The following is a 24,694-nucleotide window of genomic DNA, read 5'->3' as shown; positions in this document are numbered from 1 at the left end:
AAAGTATGAACACACTGATAAATGCCATTATACCAACAAGAATACAAGGTACCTTTAAATCTCCTCTCCTTTCCTTCCTCCTCCTCTTCTTCTTCTTCCTTTTTTTTTAAAGAGATGGCAAATACTTACAGCATGATATAATAAAGACTGGCTACTAAGTCTACAATTAAACTCTATAACTGATCTGGCTAAAATCTGACTAATCTTTTAATAATATTTATGTCTGTATACTGCTTTGCTATAAAATCATTCAGTCATTTGATGGCCTAGCATATTTTACCACAAACTACATTTTTAAATAAAAGAAAGTAGGAAGGTGTCTATCTACTTACTATCTTGTCTTTCATGTCATACTTATTGTGATTACAGTTCCATTCCATTCTGTACTAATGGGAAGATACCTTATATAATATAGAGTTTTAATATTACACATAGGCAGACTTAAGATTCAACATGAAGGAGAAATTTCTAATTAGGGCTTTTGAAATTGGAATAGCCTATATAAAGTAAATAGAAATGTTCTAACAGAGGCTACCTGGCTTAACCTTTTGGAAATTTAGCAGAGAGAATTCTCGCATTAGGTGGGAAATTGAACCAGATGATTTTTAAATTCCTTTCTACCTTTAAGATTTCACAATTAGGCTTTATTCAGGGTCATATACAGCCAGTGGCGGAATAGAAACTAGAATACAGGTAACCTGACTCCAAACTTATGGTATTTCTAAACACAAGCTTCTTTAAGCCCATCAAAAGTCTTCAGGCAGTAAATACAAGAGTGAGGTTAATTGGGTTAGGGAAGCAACAGTGGGGTGATGAGGACTGGAGAGCTCAAGGCCTATCAACAGAGGGCAGTAGCTACTCAACTCTAGCTGATCGCTGCTATATGGGAATGTGCCCGTGACTACCATATTCTTAAATTTTTCAAGAGAATCCTAAACTCTGTACTTTTATGTGAAATTAACTGGCAGTTATTGGCAGCTAATTATAAATAAACCATGGATACACTATTAGTGCTAAACAAAAACTGATCTTTGAGCTGTGTGTGACCCATAACAGTTTGTGACCAAGAGTCTTTTCTCAAAAACTCCATATTCAAATTACTGATTTTTAAAAATCTCTCTCTAGACTTTTTCAAATTTATCAATCTTTTTGAAATACAAAAATCTAAAATTTGAGCCTTATATTGATTAGAATTTGCTATGAATATATATGCTCTGGCTTTTAGACTATATTCTTGTTACTATAAGTGTCAGCATTAAATTGGCTTTTGCAAGATCAACACTACAATGCAATCTCAATATTCACCTATGGTCCATGATAATCATCAAATTTTATACAGATGATATTTGGGCATAATCAATCTCTCTACATGTGTATATGGATATGTGTCCATAAATATTCTAAAAACATTTATAGACAAATCATTTTGAGCATTTTTTTAAAGATTTATTTATTTATTTATTCATTCAGAGAGAGAGAGACAGGCAGAGAGAGAAGCAGGCTCCATGCAGGGAGCCCAACGTGGGACTCTATTCCGGGTCTCCAGGATCACGCCCTGGGCTGCAGGCGGCACCAAACCGCTGCACCACCGGGGCTGCCCCATTTTGAGCATTATTAACTACTCTGAGTATATCAGTTTGATCATTAAAAAAGCAATCTTGACAATTTCTAGACCTTATTCTGTTGCTTCATCTGGGGGCATTTTGTTACTTTGTGTAATTCCTTCATCTTTAATTTGGTCTCTTAACGTGACATTTAGAAGAATATTTCAGACTCAGCAACACCATGCATAGCCAAATAAATTTTATAACACGCATACATCTATGTAATAAATCTCAGAAATTATCAATGAGCCACCATTCAACATTCAAACAAGTTAGTTCTTTTAAGGCAGATGACTGACTCATCCTTTTCTTGAGTTCAATGAGGAAGAACTGCTCGGCTTTTTATTTTTATTTTTTTAAGATTTTATTTATGAGAGAGAGAGAGAGAGAGAGAGAGGCAGAGTGACAAGCAGACTCCATGCAGGGAGCCCGACATGGGACTCGATTCCGGGTCTCCAGGATCATGCCCTGGGCTGAAGGTGGTGCTAAACTGCTAAGCCACCGGGCTGCCCTGCTTGGCTTTTTAAAAAGTTACAGAATTACAAATTTAGCTCACTCTGAGGGCACAATCAACTTTAAAGTGTACAAAATGTTGTGATTCAACTGTAGGTAGCTAAGATGTTCAGAAATCTTTATGGTGAAGAAGGTGGATTGCCTAAGCAGTTCTTCTGTCTTCCAGCTTACGATAGTGGAAGATGTCAACAATTTCTGGTTTATAGCAATAGCAAGAGAGAATGTAGCTAGGGAACCATTAAGAAGGAGCAATTTACTTACTATGCCAGGTCATAACACTTTGACAGTGTCCTATAATTCAGTTAGATGTAAAAATAAGATGACACTGGGTGTTCTCTGAACTCAAAGTAATTTGAACTTGATTCACACTGTATTGTGAACCAGTTGTTCATTCTCAGGTACAAACTTAGCAAAATAAGTGATTATTCAGTATGAAAACGACAGAAAAAAACTTATTAAGGAAAATTGTGAGCTGTGAAAATAGGAACATGGATTAAAAGTCACACTGAAGGGGAACACCCAGTGAACTAAATGATGTTTACATATAAGAATTTCATTATAAATAGGGAAATATTAAGGACACGAAGAACTTATTACTATAATCTTCACAAAATGCATCAGATGGCTGTGAATTCTAAAAGTACTGAGTCTGTGATAGAGAATGATGACAACACAATGCAGGAAAACAGCATGGAATCTGCAGTTAAAATACTGAAGTGTGAACTCTGGTTATTATACTTACTAGCTTTGTGTCCTCAAGCAATTCACATAATGTCTTTGAGCTTTAGTTTTCTCAACTGTGAAATGAGAACAATGCCACACAGGACTCTTGTAAGGAAAAAACAAGCTAACATATACAAATAGATTTTGTAGAATGGAAAAAATCATAAAAATATTTGATTTTTCAATATTGGTTCCATTGTCTTTGTTCATAATTTTCAGCTTCTCTTGCAGTGACATGTCTATCTCTTTTGACCCAGAAAATTCTGCCTTCATTTTTTTGGAGATGGAGAGGTTTTTTGCACAAGAGGATGAATACATTTGTTTTATTAGTCAACAGATATGTAGGAAAAAACCTTCAAAGCTCCCAGGACTTAAATATTAGTAAAGGCTTGGTATACAGTGAGGACTAGACTTGATCTTTACCTTCATAATCCATTATAGGGGACTTCTTTTTTAAAACAAAATCATATTAAGCAGCATAATCTTAAAACAGGTAAAAATTGAGGTATAGGCGGTAACTTTTAGGTATCTCTGTGGGTATTTACAGAATACTGTGAAAACCACCAAGCTGGTAGGTAGGCCTCCTCCAACATTTGTGTGTGCCCAGGGCAAGAGTACAAATGGAGATCTCTAGGACCCTTTGTTTTCCAACTCCTGGCTCCATCCTACATCACAAAGGGCTTCACATACATGAGTAGAGACACCTCAGCAACCATGTCCAAGCTCAGTCCATTCCTCCATCTCCATTCACTTATCCCTTGCCCATCCTTCCAGCCTAGGGGCGCATACTAGCAGCAAGACCTGCCCTGTCCTGGGACAGGACCCTGAGTTGGGTCCTGGGAGTGTACTGGGCTATTTCTTTTCTTTTCTTTTCTTTTCTTTTCTTTTCTTTTCTTTTCTTTTCTTTCTTTTCTTTTCTTTTCTTTTCTTTTCTTTTCTTTTCTTTTCTTTTCTTTCTTTTCTTTTCTTTTCTTTTCTTTTCTTTTCTTTTCTTTTCTTTCTCTTCTCTTCTCTTCTCTTCTCTTCTCTTCTCTTCTCTTCTCTTCTCTTTTCTTTTCTTTTCTTTTTTGAACTGGGCTATTTCAACCGGTGTCTCTAAAGGCCAATTGCATTTCTGGTAGATGATGTTTAAAAGTACAAAGTAAATGTAAATTTTACATGTTGGGAAGGGATAAATAAGAGACATGATTATCCTACATCTCAGCTGTTTCTTCTTTCTGCTCTAGTCATAAACCAATACATTCCGGCACAGTGTTAAGAGATTCTCTACATATCTTTCAATCCATCCATGTTTTAAAAAGTATGTTAAAATAAACACTGTAATTCTAAAAAATAAAGAACTGTTTGAAGAAGATAAGTAAAAGCAACATGAAACAAAACCAGTCCACTGCCAAGATATCTGTCAAGAGCATTAAGTCACTTCAACATGGGTACTGTAGTCTCATAATGTATAACCTTCATTTAAGAATACATCTAATTTGTCTTTAGAACAGTCTTTAGCATCTACAGCTCAAGAATGTCCCTGATACATGTGTTACAGCATCCTTTTTAAGGCCTGCCATACTCAGACAATACTCTACACAGAATACACATATTGACCAAATGTGTCATTAAATGAGTCCTGAAGCATTCACTTTGTTAAGATCAAGTTTTCCTATTCTAATTTTTTTCTTTCTGTAAGTTTCTAAAAGATATTGTTTCCTTGAGACATTATTATTTCTATTCTAAATTTTTACTCATTGTTTATTTCAAACACATATTAAGTGATATGTCAAGTAATGTGTTAGGAGTTCAGAGTACAAAAATATCAAAGTTCTAAAGAAACCTAGAGTCTTAAGAATGGAGATAATTACAACAGAGAATGAAAAATTCTATCACACATAGATAACGAATATTATAGGAGTTCAAAAGAGGGGGTCTAAAAGGATGTTATGGTTGGAGGAAAAGAAGTGGTATATAAATGAAGAAAGTACAGGCAAAAGGATATCATGTGCACGTATATCTTCATGTGTATGTGTTCCAGCTGCGGTGGTATTTCTCTACAAATGAACTCTAATGTTTTAATAATTTTATAATATTTACTGCATGTGTGCTGTATGTTGAACATTATGCAAGGGATCACTAGAAATATTAGAGAAACAGAAAACATGATCCTTGCATTCAAAGAATTTAAAATCCACTGGAGAGACAACAAAGGTGAATAGTAAATACAATTAGGGCAGTAACAGCAATTAAATAAAATAACTGGAGAATATCCTATATATATATATAGTTGTTTTCCTTAATTTTATCTTCCTTGGTTAAGGAATGTTTCTGCCACGCTGTCTTGAACTTAGGATAGATAGTCTCTGACTACATTTGCCTTCCAAATGACCCATTAAAAAACTACAACTTTGTTCCCCAAATTTGCAATCAGAAGGGAATTGTTGTTGCTTTATTATTCTGGTATGTACATGAACTTATAGAAAATAGGTGAGTTCCAAAATGAATAAAGGGCAGAAACCGTAGAAACACGCTGAAAAATGACCTCATGGACAGCCTTGTTTATTCTCTAGGGGCACCCCTGGGTGGCTCAGTCGGTTCAGCATCCAACTCTTCGTTTCAAATCAGGTCATGATCTCAGGGTTGTGAGACTGAGCCCACATTGGACTCTGCACTCAGCACGGAGTCTGGTGAAGATTCTTTCCCTCTCTGTCCCCCCTCTATCTCCCTTCCCCTCTGCTCGCTCTCATAAATAAATAAATAAATAAATAAATAAATAAATAAATAAATAAATAAATAAAATAACTTAGAAAAATATATTTTCTAAAAAGCTTTGGTGTTTTCACTTTGTTTTGATAAACTAACTGAAAATTTACCAATCAAGATTCATTTTTTAGTAGAAAACTTGGATTTGACTCTTGATGTTGCAGCTGCCTGACTTTGGATTATGTGGAAAAAATTCCTTTTCAGGATTATTATAAGAAAAAAAAGACCAAATATGTAGACATAGCTTACACAATTATCTAAAAAAATTCACAAGTGCTCAGCCCATAGGATTACACCTAAATTTGCATCCATCCTTTAAAAATGCACCATTATCTAGGAATTCTAAATACTTGCTAGTGATCTATCACAGCAATGAATTAGTTTAATCTGATGATTTTGTCCTAATTCCTACTTAAAATAGATGGCACCATGGGGTGCCTGGGTGGCTCAGTGGTTGAGCCTCTGCCTCTAGCTCAGGTCATGATGTGGGGGTCCTGGGATTGAGTCCTGCATTGAGCCTGCTTCCTCGTCTACCTGCCTCTGCCTCTCTCTCTCTCTCTCTCTGTCTCTCATGAATAAATAAAAAATGAAAATCTAAATCTCACCACAGAACTGACAGGTGAATATAGGGTTTAGAATTACAAACAGGGCACTACAGAATTACATGCAGTTTATAAATTTGAGATTCTCATCTTCCCAATACTTGCCATCCCTAACTCACTTACTAAGTCATAATTTCTGGAGTGAAGGTTTATGTTTAAAAAGATCTATAGTTGATTCTGAAGATCTAGGTTTGAGAACTTCTGGGATATACAAAGTGAGCTCAGCAACTTCATAAAATAAGGAACACTGGATAAAACAGTATGGTCACAGATGTGGGGCTTTGAAAGTCAATCATAAAAGCTGAGAACTGATTCACAGATAAGAAATCACCAGAGGTTCTTGATCATAGAATCATTTAGATACTGCAGTAGCATTTGGATAAATGATGTTGAAGGAAGACTAATGTATCAATATTATGCAGAATCAAGTCACTTTAATAAGTTACCACAATAATATACTCATGAAGGAATGATAATTTGGACTAACTGATTGCCAATGGGAATGAAATTTATACTATGTAGCTCTCTATACTTTATAATGCCAACAATTATAGATCTCAAGAGTTCACTTACCCACAGTCAGATGGTAGTTGAGCCTGTGTGGAAATAACCTTATTAAACAATGAGCGGTCATTAAAAAATAAATAAATAAACAAACAAACAAACAAACAATGAGTGGAAGGCCAAAGGCTTATACTAATTAATTATTACTATTATGGTTAAACAATAACACAATGCATAAAAGAAGTAAGCTTTTGAAGGCTAAGTAGAAATTAAAAGTATAAGCAGAATGGGACAGAGAGAAGCCTTTTCTAGTAACACACTAGCCTAATGTTTTTATTACTATGGTTCTTTTTGGTGGTTACTTTTTACTATGAAAATAACTTATAAAGAGAGAAAAGCAGAGACCTATTATTCATATTTAACAACTGTTAACATTTTGCCATTTTTTCTTTTTTGTTGAAGTAGGCTAAAGAAATTACAGATGACATGACATCTTGTCCCTAAATATATCAGTCTGCACCTAAAAACAAGGAAAATGCCTACACAACCAAAATACAATCATCACATTTAAAATGGTTAATACTAACTCCTTAATGTTAATGTAACATGGTCCTCTGAACTTTTACAGTTATATACAAATCAACATAACATGAGTTTGTATTACATTCCTTCCCCAAAGCAATCTATATACTCTTTTTGAATTACTGATGGAAAAGTTAGATAAATTAACTTTGCAAATCCTCTGGATTTTAACTGGCAGTGTGATAGGTAGGAACTCTTGTTTAAAAAAAAAAAAGTATCATTAAGGAATGTTCATTTGATAATAACAAAGAGAAGTCGCTTGAGGTTTCACACATAGTGATTCCAGAAGACTTTCAAGAGTTCTCGAGAGTATCACTTCTCTTCAAGAGTCATGGGTATGGATTGAACATCAGCAAGAACCATGGCATGCTCAAGACTTTGCCCTTAACAGAACCAAGACCTCTGGCCACTGTCAGATAATCTGTCACTATAAGCTACTTGTATCCAAGCCAGATATTTATTGCTATTGATCTGCCTGGTCCCAGCAAAAGACTTTTGTTCTCCCAGACCGGGACTTTGACCTCAATTAAGTTATGAATTTCAATCCGATAGACTGCTCCACTTACCCTACTGCTCTCCCCGACTGGATTAATTAGAATTAGCTAGGCCGAGAGTCACCCCAAGCTCCTCATGGATCATGTTATTTTAATAATAAATAAAAGAATAGCAGCAATGTACAAGAAGTATTTTGAAAGATTGCTCATCTAGGAACATCATTCAGAACCTGCCAATATCAATTTCTCTGACTTTGATTACCTCATTTACTTTTTATTTCTTTTCATTTATCAGTTTTCCCTTTTATTTCAGCTTTCTAAACATGTTCTTTACATTTAAAAATCAAAGTACTTTAGCACTTTGGTGCTATTTTAGGGTTTCTTTAGAGTATAAATCATCAAAGCAATCATTTGCAAGAATGTAACTTAAAAACATTTAATAATCTCAGAGGATCAAGAAAAAACATTCCATCATCTAAGAAAAGTACTAGTCTTTAGCCAAATGCACTTTTCCTATTGGTTAATGCATTAAAAGCATACAAATCAGAATGTCACCAAGAAGGCAACATCCAAAGTTGCAAAGAATAAGAATATATAAATTACATTTGTTTTTAATCCATAATCCACTGGGACAGATCGCATATTGGCCAATGAAAACATTAAATCATGGTGATAACAACAATCAGCAGGATCACAATTGCTAACTATACTGTTCTAACTTGATGATTTACCACCTAAACATAAAACATTTTAAAATGTGAAAAATATATACAAATGTTCACATTCTGGGATATTTGGTATTTGATACTGAAATTGTAAGATTTTTAGAACATATAAAGGGAATCCTAAAAACTTCATACACTTTCAATTGATGTTTTTGACATAGCAAAAACCCTATTAGTTCTTTGATTACTGAAATTTTGAGTTTTGATTTGCTCAAGGGAACATAAAAGAAAGATTAATTAGAATGTCTAAGTCTAATAGTAATTTCAATATTAAAAGCAAAACAAAGTTAAAGCACGAATCTTGCCCTGAAAATGCTGAGAATTCCATGTATATTTGGAAGGTACATTTTGAGTACAAAAGGATATACCATATATAACATTACAAATCAGTGACTTCTCAGGTAATGGGATTGTTCTTATCAAATAATCTTATAGGAAAAAAATAGGCACACATGAAGGTGACTGCCACAATAAAAAATAAAACAATTATATTTTTTAAAAGTACAGCTATTGGATTTAATCTCTATTCCCTCTCTTCTCACTACCACATACACACTCATTTGGGCTCTGTAGATTATGTAAAACTTCATTCACCTTATGTAAAACTTCATTCATTTTAGAGAAGAGTTTTCTATTTTCCCATGGAAAGGTTCTAAGCTCAAGCACTAGTAAACATTTCTTCTGCAGCACCCAAAACATATCAGTAATCTAGTAAGAAAACAAAACCGGTATGAGGTCTGGACTCTTTACAATATGTGAGAGAATCAAGGATTAAAGAAATAATTTGAGAGCTAAGGCTATTTTCATAATGAGCCACTCAGCAGGAAAAGATCAAATGACAAAATGTATTGTGCTTTGGCAAAAAGCGTCTGTTTTCACACCTGACTTTCATTAAGTTGCATATTCTTAAGTGGGATTAGAGCAATTCTCTAGCAAATCATACAGGTGAGTTAACACATTAGCCCAGACTTTTCAAATGACCCTTAATTAGGGTCACAGGGACAATATGTGAGGGAAAACAGGAATATTTAACATATTTACACCTTCCCTTACAATTGAAATATTTGAAATGTAGACAATGACTTCACACTATAAAAAGGGTATAGGAACTACATTTCTAAAGTAATTCTGATTCTAAAGTAATCAGAAATCTAAAAATCTCACAAACATTATTTGAAAAACATAAATATTAGTTTATAGCAGCAAAAAGATTAATTATTTAAGAATAAATTTAACAAGACTTGTGCAAAACCTATGTGAGGAAAAATTACAAATACTCCTGAAAGATGCAAAAGTAGACTGTCAAATAGAAAGACATTTCCTATATCTGAACAGGATGACTCAAGATTATATCAGTTCTCCCTAATTTATAAATTCAATACAATCTCATTAAAAACACCAACAAATTATTTTATGAAGTTATCCAAACTGGTATTAAAGGGGCACTTGGGTGGCTCAGTGGTTGAGCATCTGTCTTTGGCTCAGGTCATGATCCCAGTCCTGGGATCGAGTTCCGCACTGGGCTCCCCAGAGGGAACCTGTTTCTCACTCTGCCTATGTCTTTGCCTCTCTCTCTGTAACTCTTGTAAATAAATAAATAAAATCTTAAAAAAAAAGTCCATATAAAACAAACATATAAATATATAGACTAGCCAGGAAAACATTTAAAAGAGAAAAACTATGAGAGAGGAATAGCCATTCCAGACATCAATACTTACTGAAACTCCTTTATCAAATCATGTAGTACTGGTATGTGAACAAAGAGAACAGATGAATAACTAAAAACTCTAAGGTCAGACCCAAACACAGATGGAAATGTACCACAGGACAAAGGTGGCACCTTGGATCACTGAGGGATGGACTTGTAAATAAATGATGCTAACACAACTGGGAAGCCATTTGGGAAAAGACAAAATTGGGCCCATATCTAACACCATACATTTAGGGATCTGAATGTAAAACATGAAACCATACATGTACCAAGAGATAACATACATGAATTCCTCTTTAACCTTCATGTAAGAAAAAGCTTACCATGACTAAAAATCCAGAGGCAATAAAAAGACTGATAAATTTGACTATTTAAAAATTTTATATGGCAAAAGATACCATAAACAAAGTTAAAAGAAAACTGAGACCCTGGGGGAAAATCTGCAACATATTCTTATCATAAAATGAATGTAACTCAACTGAAGAGACAATATGAACAGCTAAAGCCTAACTTAATTCAAACACAGGTAATGACAACTAAATTATTTAAGGATTAACAGTGATTTTTGATACATATCTCAATTTCAAGATATTAAAACTTTTTAAATATCAATTTAGAATTGATTTAATGTGATGTAACTAGTTTAATGTTATTCTAACAAGAATGCCATGGCTTTAAGGTACTTAGTCACTATAAATTCTGAGAGTCAAATTTTAGATCTGATGATTTATATCCTCTAGATGCATGTCATATATATATGTATATATATGTTAGTGTGTATATATATATATATATATATATGTTTGTAAATGGGTTTACAAATATATAGAAAAATTTTAAAATTTGAAAAATAAATATTTTTGGTATATTTAAAAAAATAAACACATGTCTTTCACTAGTATACTCTTTTTGTTTAAATATCACAACTTTTCAGTCTAATTTAAATATTTAATACTGAATGTCCAGGAATAGTGTTTACATATAAAATAAAGGTAGTAAAAGGGAGCAGATGAGCCTTTTCTATTACCTAAGGAGGACTTTTTAAAGGCAGACAAGAAAAGAAAAGATTAACACATGTCTTCTATTAGAAAATGAGATACATGGGATATTTATATATTTGAATACTAAAAGAAAGGGAGGTAAGATAAATCTAAACTATTAACTCCTTCCTCTAGGGAGAAAAATTATTGAAAAACTGAAAGAATATCATGACCAAACAACCTTAATGAAAACAAGAATTTCCTGGTAATCTTGCTTTATCTAAGTAATGTGTGTACATTTTATATCCTAGTCCACAATTATATATCTGTTTGTTTACCTATTTTTAGAGCTACTTATGAGTTAAATCATTTGTACTCCCCAAATCTTCAAGGAAAATGGATACTCTGGAAAGATGGACCATATTCATCTTATGGTTTCTCGTACATTTTTTTAAATTAAATTTAAAATTTTTTTACTTATTTAAAGATTTATTTATTCAATAGAGAAAGGACAAGCGGGGAGATGGGCAGAGGGAAAAGCAGACCCCCTGGTGAGCAGGGAGCCTGACTCGGGGCTCGATCCCAGGACCCTGAGATCATAACATGAGCTGGAGATGGATGCTTAATCAACTGAACTATCCAGTGCCCTGGTTTCTCATATATTCTTGCATATACCATGCATACCCTCAGTTTGATAAGCTATTTTTAAAAATGATAAAAAAACTTTAAGACAACTGAATGATATGGAAAAATGTCCATTATATAATATTAACTGAAAAAGAAGTATAGATACCACATATATGGATGTTTTTTGGTTCCAATTAAAATGTAAGGAGATATAATAAAGTCATTTTCCTAATGCAACAATTTTTTAAAAGTTAGGTTAATTGAAAAATTGTATTTATAGAGTTATGGAAGCAAAAACGACTGAGTGAACTAAATCAGAGTTATTCAAAGAACAGGCTCTCAAAATATTTTTTTTGAAAAAAAAATATATTTTTTTTTGAAGAGAAAGGGGGAGGGGAGAGAGAGAGAGAGAGAACATGCTCTCTCCTGCTGCTTTTTTACCTGGGCTATTTGCTGATTCTGTGTAAAGGCTAAAGATTGAGATGAGCTCAAATAAAATGATGACACTGGGGGAAAAAAATTAGCAAAACTTTTGGAGGTTGTTTGAGATTGGCTCAACAACTGAAAAATTCTAGAAGTCTAAACAGAAAGTGCTGTTTTCCCATATGGCTTAATTTCTGAATTCAGGGACTACGTGGGAAATGAGAGTTTCTAGAAGAACACATAAGAATCTGTTGTCTTGCAATATTTGAGAAAGACAGTCTTGCTTGAGGAAGGGGGCCTGCCTCAAACAACAAATCTCAGCCCAAACACATCTGCCAAAATTTGGAAGCAATTTGAATAGGAAGCTGGAGGACAAAGCTCGAAGCAGAATCAGACAGACTCTTCATCAGTCTTTCAAGGCAGGAAGGCAGACACCCATAGGCTCACAAGTAAAAGCTCTAAAGAATCTCCCTCCAAATATGTAGGAAAGCAGAGGTAGAACTACAGCTACAATCCAGCACCAACCTAGCTTGATTCCTCATTGGCCCGAGGTGATTAGCCCCTCAAACAATATCTGAGAGAGGACTGGGGTTGTCCTTTCTTGGGGAGAATAACACTGACCTCAGTCTCTATTCTCCTTTATACATAATGTGCAACATACCATTAAAAATTATGAGATATAGCTCTTCCTCTTCCTTTATTGAATAGTTCAGTCTTAGAACCATAGGTAAGGTGAAATGAAATAGGCATCCATGGCAGTGAAAAGGTAGAGAAGAGGGGAGTTGTCATTGTACAGAGCAAGGTATTAGAGACTAACTAGGATGAAGAGGGTGTCCACGTGGAGTGGGAGCAGCCTAATGTGAGGTGTCAGGGCTCATGCAGGATGAGGAAGATGTCCAGACAGAAAGATGGTCTGGTATGAAGTGTTAGGGTCCAAGTGGAGTGAAGAAGATATACCTACAAAAGGTTGGCAAGGTACTGGATGTTGAAGCCTAAGCTGATTGAGGAAGGCATTCCCATGGGAAAGTGACCTGTCTCAGGGTGCCACAGACCAAGAGGTTTGAGTATGGCATCCTCCAGGAAAGTGGTCTGAACAAACTGTCAGAACTTCAGCATGATGAGGGCATCCATGCAAGAGAGGAGGTGGCAGCAGCAATGAGCAATTGGTTACACACTGGGAGATTGATCAAATAATAAATACAAGATAATGAGAGCAAGGCTTCTCATTATCAGAGAAAGAGAGTTACAAATATAGAAAAACTGAATGAAAAAAAAAAAGAAAAACTGAATGAATCTTGTGGTATTCACCTGGAAGTAGAGGTACTCGTGTAAACTTATGGTGTACACACACACAGCACACAAAGAAAATTGAACATAGATGTTAATGTGTGTGTGCATGCATGCGTGCATGTGTGTGTGTGTGTGTGTGTGTCTGTATATATGTCAGAGGATCTGGGAGGAGTGATAGTCCAATGGCAATGAGCACACCCACTACTCAGTTCTTGGTTTCTAAATACCATTCTCTATTAAACTGAACCACAGCTCTCTGGAGAAACTGCTGCTCCATGGATAGAAAAGGGAAAAGTTCAAGATAAACTGGAGTTCTTATTATGCCAGAAAGTGTGTAAAGTCTCAAAGAATTATGGGCATATGTCAAAAAGATACAGGAGCCAGACTGAAGGACTCCCACTGGACAAACCTGGAATAATCTAAGCATAAATGTAAATAATGATAACAGTGCATTATAAAATTAAATAAAATAGGGAACTATGAATCCAAACTGATGTAAAAAAAGCATGAATTGAAGTTTTGATGAGGACAGGATATTTATACATATCCAAGTATCTTTCCCACAAAACAAGAATGAATTACAAAGGGATAAAAGTAATATTACTGTGATGAATCTTGGCAGATGCCACCCTAACCAAGTGATCAAAATAAACATCAGTAATGGGTCAAACTAAAAGTATGTGCTATCAGATGGGTTCCAATAAGAATACATCATCACTTCTACAACATCATTGATGTTGTAGAGATGAATAACATAATCAGGAGGAAACATCAGATAAACTCCAACTGAGAAATAGTCTAAAAAATAACTCCTCTGTAATCTTTAAAGATATCAAAATCATAAAGGTCAAGGAGAAACTGCATAATTGTTCCAGACTAAAGGAGGCCCTTTTTGACATGTTAATCAAATGCAATGTGTGATTCTAAATTGAATCCTTTCATTATAAAAGATCCTCTGGAGGACACCCGGGTGGCTCAGTTGGTTGAGCCTCCAACTCTTAGTTTTGGCTCAGGTCATGATCTCACGGTCCTGGGATTGAGTCCTGTATTGGGCTCCCTGCTCAGTGAGGAGCCTGATAATTCCTCTCCCTCTCTGCACTCTCCCTGCTTGTGCTCTCTTGCTCTGTCAAATAAATAAATTCTTTTTTTTAAAGGGAGGATTGGGTAAAGTTAATCAAATGGTCATTCTAGAAGTGAAAAATTACAATGTCTGTAATTAAGAACTAAATAGAGTCTTAAAGCAGAAGATTATCAAAGACAAAGATGAATCAACAAAAATTATCCCAACTGAAGCACTTAGAGAACTAAACAGTAATATAAAGCAAATAAAAACAACAAAAGAGAATACATGATTTTTAGAATACATGACAAATGGTCTAAAGTACGAGAAATTATAATTCTGGATAACAGAATGGAGCAGAAGTAGTATCTGAAGACATCACAGTGAAAAATTTTCCAAAATCAAGAGAAGGTATGTCAAAAGGTTCAGCAGACCCCAAGCAGTTAAACAACAACACCCATTTGGTCACACCTGGAAAATAATATATATATATTGGAAAAATCTTAAATGCTGTCAGACCAAAAGACATCATCCTTGAGGTAAGAACACTAAGACTTACATATATTGGAAAAATCTTAAATGCTGTCAGACCAAAAGACATCATCCTTGAGGTAAGAACACTAAGACTTATAGCTAACTTCTAAGAAGAAAATATGAGAGCTAGAAGAAAATGGAATGACAGCTCTAAACAAAGAATTCTCTAAAGAGAAAAATTATCTTTTTAAACTATAAGTGAAATAGACTGATATTCAATAACTAAAGCTGAGATGACCCATCACTATAAGTCAATACTATTAGAAATACTTAAGTAAGTTCTTCAGGCAAAAGAAAAATAATACCAGATGAGATCAGAAAAGTACAAGAAGGGATAAAAAACATCAAAAAGAAGGAATGAAAAACCATCACTTATGTGAATAAAGATAAAAGACTATTGACTGTTTAATGCTACAACAGTTTCCTGTGAGATATGTAGCAAATAATGAAGTAAAAATGTATCATAGTTATAGCAATATAAGCAGGAAAAAAAACATAAAAAGAATTATATCATTTTAAGATTTTTACACAGTTCAGGAGGAGGCAAAAGCATTAAATTAAGGCAGACTGTAATAAGGCACTATTTTGCAATTTCTGTCACAATCACTGAAAGAATTATTGTAAAAGGAATAGCAAATACCCATTAAAGAAGGCAAAATGAAATAATAAAAAAAATACTTGATAAATACAGAAAAAATTGGGAAAAGTAGAGAAATAAAAAGCAGGTGAAACAGACAACAAACAGAAAGATGGCAAAATTAAATGGAATAATACTACTAATTGCATTAAATGTAAATAAATTAAACCTTGTCATTAAAAGATAAAATTCTGAATAAAAACCAAGACCAAAATACATGCTATTTATAAGAAACACACCTTAAATACATAGTGTTAATATGAATTAATATGCATTGTTCTCCTCAAATTCTAAAGTTGAAGTCGTTCCCCCCAATGTGACTATATTTGGAGGCAGGGCTTTTAAGGTGGTAATTAAGGTTAAATGAGGTCATAGAAGAAGGGCCTTGATCCAATAGGGCTGTTCTCTTATCAGAAAAAAAGGAGACACCAGAGATCTCTCTGTGAGCACAAAGGCCATGTGAGAACACAGTGAGAAGATAGCTGTCTGCAAGCCACTATGAGAAGTCTCACCAGAAACCAAACTTGCTTTCAGAAATATCTGAAACCTCCAGAGCTGTAAGAAAATGTCTGCTGCTTAAGCCACTCTGTGTTTTGTCATGGCAGCCCAAGCAGACTAACACAGAGATAGTGTAAAATTTAAAGGATAGAAAAAAATATAAAAGGCAAACACTATCCATAGAAAAACTGATATAACTATATAACATTGAACAAAATACATTTTAAGACACTAAGAATTAATAGATTTTAAAATAAGCATTTCTCAATGATAAAAGGGTCAATTCAACAGCTTAAAACGATCTTAGATTTGTATCCAATAACATAGTTTGAAGGTATATAAAAAGGAACATCACTAAAAGAAGATAAATAAATTATAATTGGAGATTTTAACACAATTTTCTCAGTAGCTGACAATAAGGAGACAAAAAAATGAGTAAGAATATAGAATACTTGACTAACACTATTAACCAACCTCATGAAAATGATAGTTACACCAAAAGACACCAAACTGCAAAATAGTCTTTTCAAGTGAATATGCAACATTCCCCAAAATGCACCATATAAAGGGCCAAAAAGCAACTATTAATTTCAAAATACTAAAAATCTTCAGAGTATGTTCTCTCATAATAGATTCACGACAGAATTGAATACAGAAAGAGAACTATAAATTCCCAAAATGTTGGGCACTTAAACAACAAACATCTAAATAACCCATGATTCCAAGAAAGAAATCACAGTGGAAATTTAAAAATATCTTGACTAGAGGATAATAAAAATATCTCAAAATTTGCTAAATGCCTTTAAAGTATGCATAAAAAGAAATTTTTACCTCTAACTATACCTATTAGAAAAGAATACCGGAAAATTAATACCTAAGCTTCTATCTCAAAAGGCCAGAAAAAAAAAAATCACAGCAAATTAAATCCAAAAAAGAAGTAGGGGGAAGGAACAAAGAACAAAAATCAATGACACAGACACCAAATGTACTATGGAGACAACAAAGCTGAAAACTAGTTCTTTGAAAAGATTAATAAGGTTAACAAATGCTTAGCAAAAATTATTGGTAAAAAAAGTTACCAATATCAGAGATTAAAAAATGTCACAATAGGATAGCCCCAGTGGCTCAGCGGTTTAGTGCCGCCCTCAGCCCAGGGTGTGATCCTGGAGACCCAGGATCGAGTCCCACTTGGGGGTTCCTGCATGGAGCCTGCTTCTCCCTCTGCCTGTGTCTCTGCCTCTCATGAATAAATAAATAAAATCTTAAAAAAAAAAAAAAGGTCACAATAACACTACAGACACTAACACACAAGATAATATTATGAATGACTTTAGGTCAACCTTTTATAAGTTTAGATGAAATGGACAAATTCCTTGAAAAAAACCAATTTATTAAAACTGATCAAAGAAAAAATAGAAGATTTGAACAGTCTTGTATCATTTAAAGAAATTGAACTTATAATTTGAAGGCTTCCATGTTCAGATGGCCTCACTGGTGAATTCACCTAAATGTTAATTCACCTATAGTGCTTACTATTATTATTTTTGTATAGTATTTTAAAGTCATTGATCTAGGTATTACTGTGTGTGTGCATATGTGTTTACTATTTACTGGTATTGATATTTTATCATTTTGATAAAATTGTAGAAGCCTTACCTCTATTTAGCTTCCTCCCTTTGTAAAATTATATTTATCCTGTTTAGTGTTTGCTGAGCTCTCTGGATTTGTGGCTTGGTGTCTGCCATTACTTTTGTAAAACTATCAGCCATTCAAACACTTCTTTTGCTCCATTTTTTCTTCCCCTTCTGATATTCTAATTACATGTATGTTATGGTCAAAATTACCCAACGGTTCTCAGAAATTCTTTTTATATTTAACTATTTTTTTCTTTGCATTTCAGTTTTAGAAGTTCATACTGACTTATCTTTCAAGTTCACTAATTCCTCCCTGTGTACAATCTTCTGAAGAATCTTCCAAAGGTATTCATTCTTCATTTCTATTACAGCATTTTTTATTTCTAGTATTTCTGTTTAATTTTAATTTCCATCTTTCTGCTTACATGATCCATTCCTCTTATACAAGCTTCATTTTTTTCCATTAGATTATTTAACATATTATCATTAATCAAACAAATTGCCCATCAGCTAATTCCAAAATCTGTGTCATAGGTGAGTCTGGCTCTGATACTTGCTGTCAGACTGTTATTTCTTGCTGTACACCATGCCCTGTAGTCTTTTATTGAGAGCTATATGTGAAGTATCCAATAATAGAAACTATGGTAAACAAAACTTTAGTGTGAGGTTTTATATCAATTTGGCTGTGTTCAATGTTTACTGTAGTTGTAGGAACTAGGGCTTCAGTTTCCTGTTTTTATCTCCCCTGCCATCTTTGGGTTTCCCTAAAAACTCCTATTTAAAAAGACTCAATGTCTTGTAACTCTTCTACTGTTAAAAGCCACATTGCTGTGATGGTAAGGTGTAGGGAGCAGAAAAACATTTTGTAACCCATGATTATTTTTTGTTGTTGTAAGGACTGATAGTTTCTATGTTCTTTAACATTTATTTTATTTTTTAAAAGTGTTTATTTATTCATGAGAGACTCAGAGAGAGAGGCAGAGACATAGGCAGAGGGAGAAACAGGCTCCACGCAGGGAACCCGACGTAGGACTCCATCCTGGATCTCCAGGATCACGCCCTGGGTCGAAGACGGCGTTAAACCATTGAGCCACCAGGGCTACCCTGTTCTTTAACATTTAGAGCTGAAACTAGAAGTGTTCCCCCTATCCTAATGTAATTCTCTTAAATGTATCCTTTGGAGCAGTAGGATATTTAACATCAGATGATGTTAAACTTTTTGATTTGGTGGTCAAGTGTAATTTTAAAAACTCAAGAGTAAAGGATAGTATATTATTTTTACCCGTTTTTTTTTTATTTAAAAGATTTTATTTATTTATTCTGAGAGACACAGACAGAGAGGCAGAGACATAGGCAGAGGAAGAAGCAGGCTCCCTCTGAGAAGCCCGATGCAGGACTCACTCAATCCCTGGACCCTGGGATCATGCCCTGAGCTGAAGGCAGATGCTCAACCACTGAGCCACCCAGGTGTCCCACTATGATCTCTGATTTAACAAGTTTCTTAGAAATGACACCAAAAACACAAACAAAAAAAACTAGATATATTGGGCTTCATCAAAATTGAAACTTTCTGTGTTTTAAAGGATACTCTTAAGCCAGTAAGAACACAATCCACTGAATGGAAGAACGTATTTGCAAATCATATATCTAATAAGGGCCTTGTATTCAGAGTACATAATAAATCTCACAACTCAATAATAAAGAGACGACAAAAATCTTAAAATGGAGACATATATTCTTAATATTAATCTGCTCTATCTGTTGAAGGTATAGAGACCACCTATAGAATTAGTTGAATCCATCACTTAAGCAAAGTACCCAACCTACTCCCTTGTCCTCAACAGCCTTCAGGCTGCTGTTACGGCATATTTTCCCTTTGATGTCACCACTATTGGTCTTTTCAAAGCTAATTCATCCAGATAAATATTTCAGACACAGGAGAGGATGGCAACATGAGACACAAATGATTTACTTCAAAAGCACTGGCCCTGAGTCCATTATATCCCTCAATAGATTTTGCTTTAAAAAAAAAAAAAGATTTTATTTATTCATGAGAGGCACAGAGAGAGAGGTAGAGACATAGGCAGTAGAAGAAGCAGGCTCCCTGTGGGGAGCCCAATGTGGGACTTGATCCCTGGACTTGGGGACCATGACCTGAGTGAAAGGCAGATGCTCAACCACTGAGCCACCCAGGTCTCCCTAGATTTTGCTTCTAAAAAATCTTACTGTGCTTTCTATGGACTTTTTCCCCCATCCAATTAAAAAAAAAGTGGGCATAGGATCTGAATAGACATTTTTGTTTCAAAGAACATATAAATGTTCATCAAGACATTAAGAAAAGATAAATGGTGGTATATGCATGTATATAATAAAACATTATACAGCAATAAAAATAAAGGAACAAATGATATATGTTAACAACATGGATATATGTTATATTGAACATATGTTATATTGAGGATAATAAACCTGATCCAAATCAATATATATGTTACAAATATATGAATTTCAAGAAGAGATAGAACAAATTGATGGCAATAAAAGTCAGAATAATAATTCTCAGAGTGGGAGTGGGAAGATTGATACTGATAAGTTGCTTAAGAAAAGAAACCTAATAGGGGTTTTGGAAATGTTCTATTTTGATACAGGTGGTAGGTACACAAGTGTGTGTACAGGCGTTTGTGTGTCTTAATTTGTGTTCTTAAAATTTTTGTAGTGTATGTAACTCACTATATGTATTTTATATCTCAATTCTTTTAAATAATGAAGAAAAACTACTCTATGTATAATAATGTACCAAATATCTTTCTTTTATTTCAATTTTTATTTATTTTCTTAAGTGATCTCTACACCCAAAATGAGGCTGAAACTCACTTCTACCACTAGGCCAGCCAGGTGCCCCTGTACCAAATATCTTCAAAATATGTTATATACATGTAAGTAGAGAAAATAAAGATGAGAAAAAAATGTACTCTAATTTTACAGTGGAGAGGTTAAGATCTTGGGCTTTAGAGTCAGAATGACAAGATCAAATCTAAACTTTGTCACTTACTAGCTCTAGGACTTCCCAAACTCCCGTTTCTTCACCAGTAAAATGCAGGCAACAATACATCTACATTATAGGACTGATGTGAAGACTAAGAGAGACAATATACGTAAAATGCTTGGTAGACAGTAAACAGCAAAAAACTGTTTTATATCTTACCCCTCCCTTAACACACATACATAAGAGAATTATAGATGGTTTTATTTACAGCTTTATACTTTTCTCACTTTTTTTTTTTGTTCTTTGTCTTTTATCAGATAATGAAGAACTCTGAACTGAAATCTAGAGAGTTCTGAATTTGTCCTATGGGCAATGCAGTCATTAGAGAGTTTTGCCCAGATCAGTGGCATAATAAACAGAAGTCTTGAGAAGTCTCTGTTGGCAGCAATATACCTGGTGGACTTGGGGAGGAGAAGTAGACTTGGCCAGGAGCAGCAGGACAGCTTAAGGTAGAGGGGCTACTGTCATTACTTTAAGCCCCATAATACCCTGGTGAAATCTAAACTTATCATTATTCCCATGCTTTTTAAAAAAATGTATTTTCTATTTATTTCATAAAACTACATATGGATATAGAATGTCCTTTTTTCCAGATTCATTCATTTATTTTTTTATTCCACCATGTTGTTTTTTAACTGAGATATAACTGACAGACAAAATTATATTAGTTTTAGGTATACAACATAAGTATTCAATATTTGTATATAGTGTGAAATGATTACCACCGTAAGTTCAGTTAACTTAATGTTTTTGAAATATTTTACAACACATAGTCACCAAGGCATTTACAGAGAGGGCATGATGCTCTACACCATTATATAAACCATAAATTTATGTAATTTATAAATCGCCAGGTCTTACACATTTCAGTACCACTCAAACAAAATATTTTCCTTTAGAACTGCATTAACACCCAGTACACAGTGTAAACCCCTAACACCACAGATGCTCCCACTTCTCCAACCCTGCTCAGCTCCTTAATATTATTTTACAATAAATCTAAGAAAACCTAGTAATCAATCTTCAGCATTCAAATACTCCGTGTGCTCTGAGAGTAGTTTTAACTTTCTCCAGGGCTTGAGAAATCAAAATTACTCAAGAGGTCTGTGGGTGTATGTGTGTGTTTTAACCCATAACCTAATCTCAAATATGGTTAAGAACCTACCTTCCAGAATTGAACTAAAAATCAATATCAAGCAGTGAAAGAAACAAAACTGTGTCCATAATACTGCCAGATAACAAATGAAATCTATAAAGGGTCTTTTTTAGAAGTAAAATAAAAAGTCCCAATCAATCACAGAGTATAGAAACTGCAGTGCAATAAGACTATATATGAGATATACTGACGGGTAAAAATGACAGAAAAACACAGGGTAGACTTTGACATATCTCTAATTACTACTCTGTTTCAGGCTAATGGTAAAAATTAGTCTTCAGATAGTTGATAACATCAGCCTGTCTCTGCTGGGTTAGTACCAAGATCTGTGGCCAAGCAAATACTTCTAATAAAATTGATTTTCCTTTTTGGCAACCAATAGGCCAGTCAATAATAATGTTGTTTAAGAAAGATTGAATCATGAGGGAGATGAACCTTTCCTTCCATTTATTATGTTTGTATTGTCTATAGTTGAAAAGAGTTTTCAATAATGAAACCAAAGAAGAAATTACAAGGGGAAAGCTATTCTGAGAGCTAATCTCCAAAAGCTCTGCTACTTGGAAGCATGTTAGCAATCCAAACTGACAAAGCCAAAAGCATTCCCTTAACTGAAACTAGATCAGATGGATTAGGATGGTCAATAACAAAGGAAAATCAAGGTTAGGGGTAATATAGTCATGTGAATACAAATATGTCAAGGAAAACACTGGCTGTACATAACCTAAATGAACCATCCAAAAAACCTTTTTGCATTTTGCAAAAAACTTTTACTTTGCATTAAAGCTGGTGTTCTAGAAAGAGTATTCCAAAAAGCCACATAAGACAGTTTTTGGATTGTCTTATATCAAACAAACATAATACAAGAAAAACAGACAAAAACCTCAGGCTATTCCTAACTTAGGAACATTTCCCTCCAAAATACCTCCTAACAGTACAAACCAAATAAAAGACACAAAAGTGCTAATACTTTGTTGATTTTTGCTTTTTAAACTTACTTACCTTACTAAACATGACTTAAACATTCACAATGAAAAATAAACTGTAACTGTTTTTTCCTGTAAAAATCACAGGAAAATTTCTCAGTAAGTAGTGAAGGAATCTATCCTACCAGATATTAAAAAATTTTGAGGCTATAATCCTTAAAACATCATAGCATGAGTACACGAACAGAAAAACAGAGCAATTGAATAGGAAATAGCCCCAGAAATACACTGAAATACACAGAGGAAGTGAGAATATGGAACAAAAAAAGATCCTTCGATCAGTAGAGTTAAGATTATTCAATAAACATTACTGAACAAATGATTAATCATCTATACAAAAATAAAGTCGGCACCATCTGAACAAAAATAAAATGTCTATTACATACATGTGACACAAATTAATTCTAGTCGGATCAAGGAAACCATGAGATGATGAAAGTACAAGAAGGAAACATGGGGGAAAACTGTAATATTTGTATCACAAAGTGCTAATTTTTCTTAATATATAAAAATCTCCTATAAATTAAGAAGAAAAGATCAATCGGTGGGAAAATGAGCAAAACATATGTGCAGGTGTTTCACAGAAAATGAAATACAAATGGTTCTTCGTTAAAGGAACGGATGCTCAACACATTGGTCCATTTATATGGTACCAGTTAAGTAAAGTATGATACATCTCTACAAAGGAATATTATAAAACCATTAAAAACCTGATGAGATGAGCCCTGGGTGTTACATGTTGGCAAATTAAATTTAAATTTAAAAAAATGTAAAAAACCCCACAAACCATTAAAAAGAGTAAGGCAGCACTATCTATACTGATAGAGAATGATCTCCAAGATAAAGAAAACAAGTTATAGAATAATGTGTGTAATTTATAACATACTGCTACTGTACATGCTTGTATAAATATATAATATTTCCTGAATGGATATATATAAAACTGGTAATACATTCGTCTCCAGAAGAGGGAACTGGGTAGCTGGGAAACAATGTTGGGAGCAAGAGATTTTAGAAAGGAGTCTTCTGTATTTCTTAAGGGTTTTTTTTTTAAAGATTTTATTTATTTATTCATGAGAGACACACAGAGAGAGGCAGAGACACAGGCAGAGGGAGAAGCAGGCCCCTCGTGAGGAGCCTGACACAGGACTTGATCCTGAAAGTCTGGGATCACACTCTGAGCTGAAGGCAGATGCTCAACCGCTGAGCCCCACAGGTGTCCCTGAGGGTTTTTTTTTTTTTTAAACATACTACCTACTTAAAAAAAAAATCAATGAAATACATGTATTTCAAGGCAAGATTATGGTAACACGCTATGATTTGACTTATGACTCAAAGCTAGAAAACTGGTGCAAAAAGAATGTACACATGTCTAATGGAAAAAGAAGTATTTCTTCTGATAAAGCACAAGGATACACAAAAAGTTATAGTAAATGCTTATTTAGGTCCTTTTTGGTACTTATGTTCTATTTTTTCAAACATTTTATCAATTTCTTTATAAGCCAATATTATTTTATTCAATAATTACTGAGCATCTATTGTATGTCAGATATTATGCAAGGCATTGGTGATAAAACCAAACTCTAGTACCAATATATGGTAGTGTTGAGAATACAAACA

General features: G+C 34.1%; 1 protein-coding gene across 14 annotated transcripts in view; it reads right to left on the bottom strand.

Moving 5' to 3' along the window:
- The window catches only part of ACBD6 (acyl-CoA binding domain containing 6), a 207,755-nt gene that overhangs the window by 61,465 nt on the left and 121,596 nt on the right, over window positions 1–24,694 (bottom strand). For 4 of the 14 annotated variants that reach the window (XR_013382137.1, XR_013382139.1, XM_077902077.1 and 1 more), the window contains exon 7: window positions 6,764–6,801. The exons of 6 other annotated variants lie outside the window; for them this stretch is intronic. Coding sequence is in view for 4 of the 8 variants with exons in the window: in XM_077902077.1 (XP_077758203.1) it covers window positions 6,764–6,801 (38 nt within the window). In the remaining 4 variants the exon portion in view is untranslated. The remainder of the gene's footprint in view (window positions 1–6,763; window positions 6,802–24,694) is intronic. 4 more of the 14 variants (XR_013382138.1, XR_013382140.1, XM_077902078.1 and 1 more) reach the window with 1 other exon arrangement.

The sequence above is a fragment of the Canis aureus genome, chromosome 6, assembly GCF_053574225.1.
Source record: "Canis aureus isolate CA01 chromosome 6, VMU_Caureus_v.1.0, whole genome shotgun sequence".
Lineage (NCBI taxonomy): Eukaryota > Metazoa > Chordata > Mammalia > Carnivora > Canidae > Canis > Canis aureus.
Note: the sequence above shows the minus strand (reverse complement) of the source record. Positions and strands in the feature narration are given on the sequence as shown.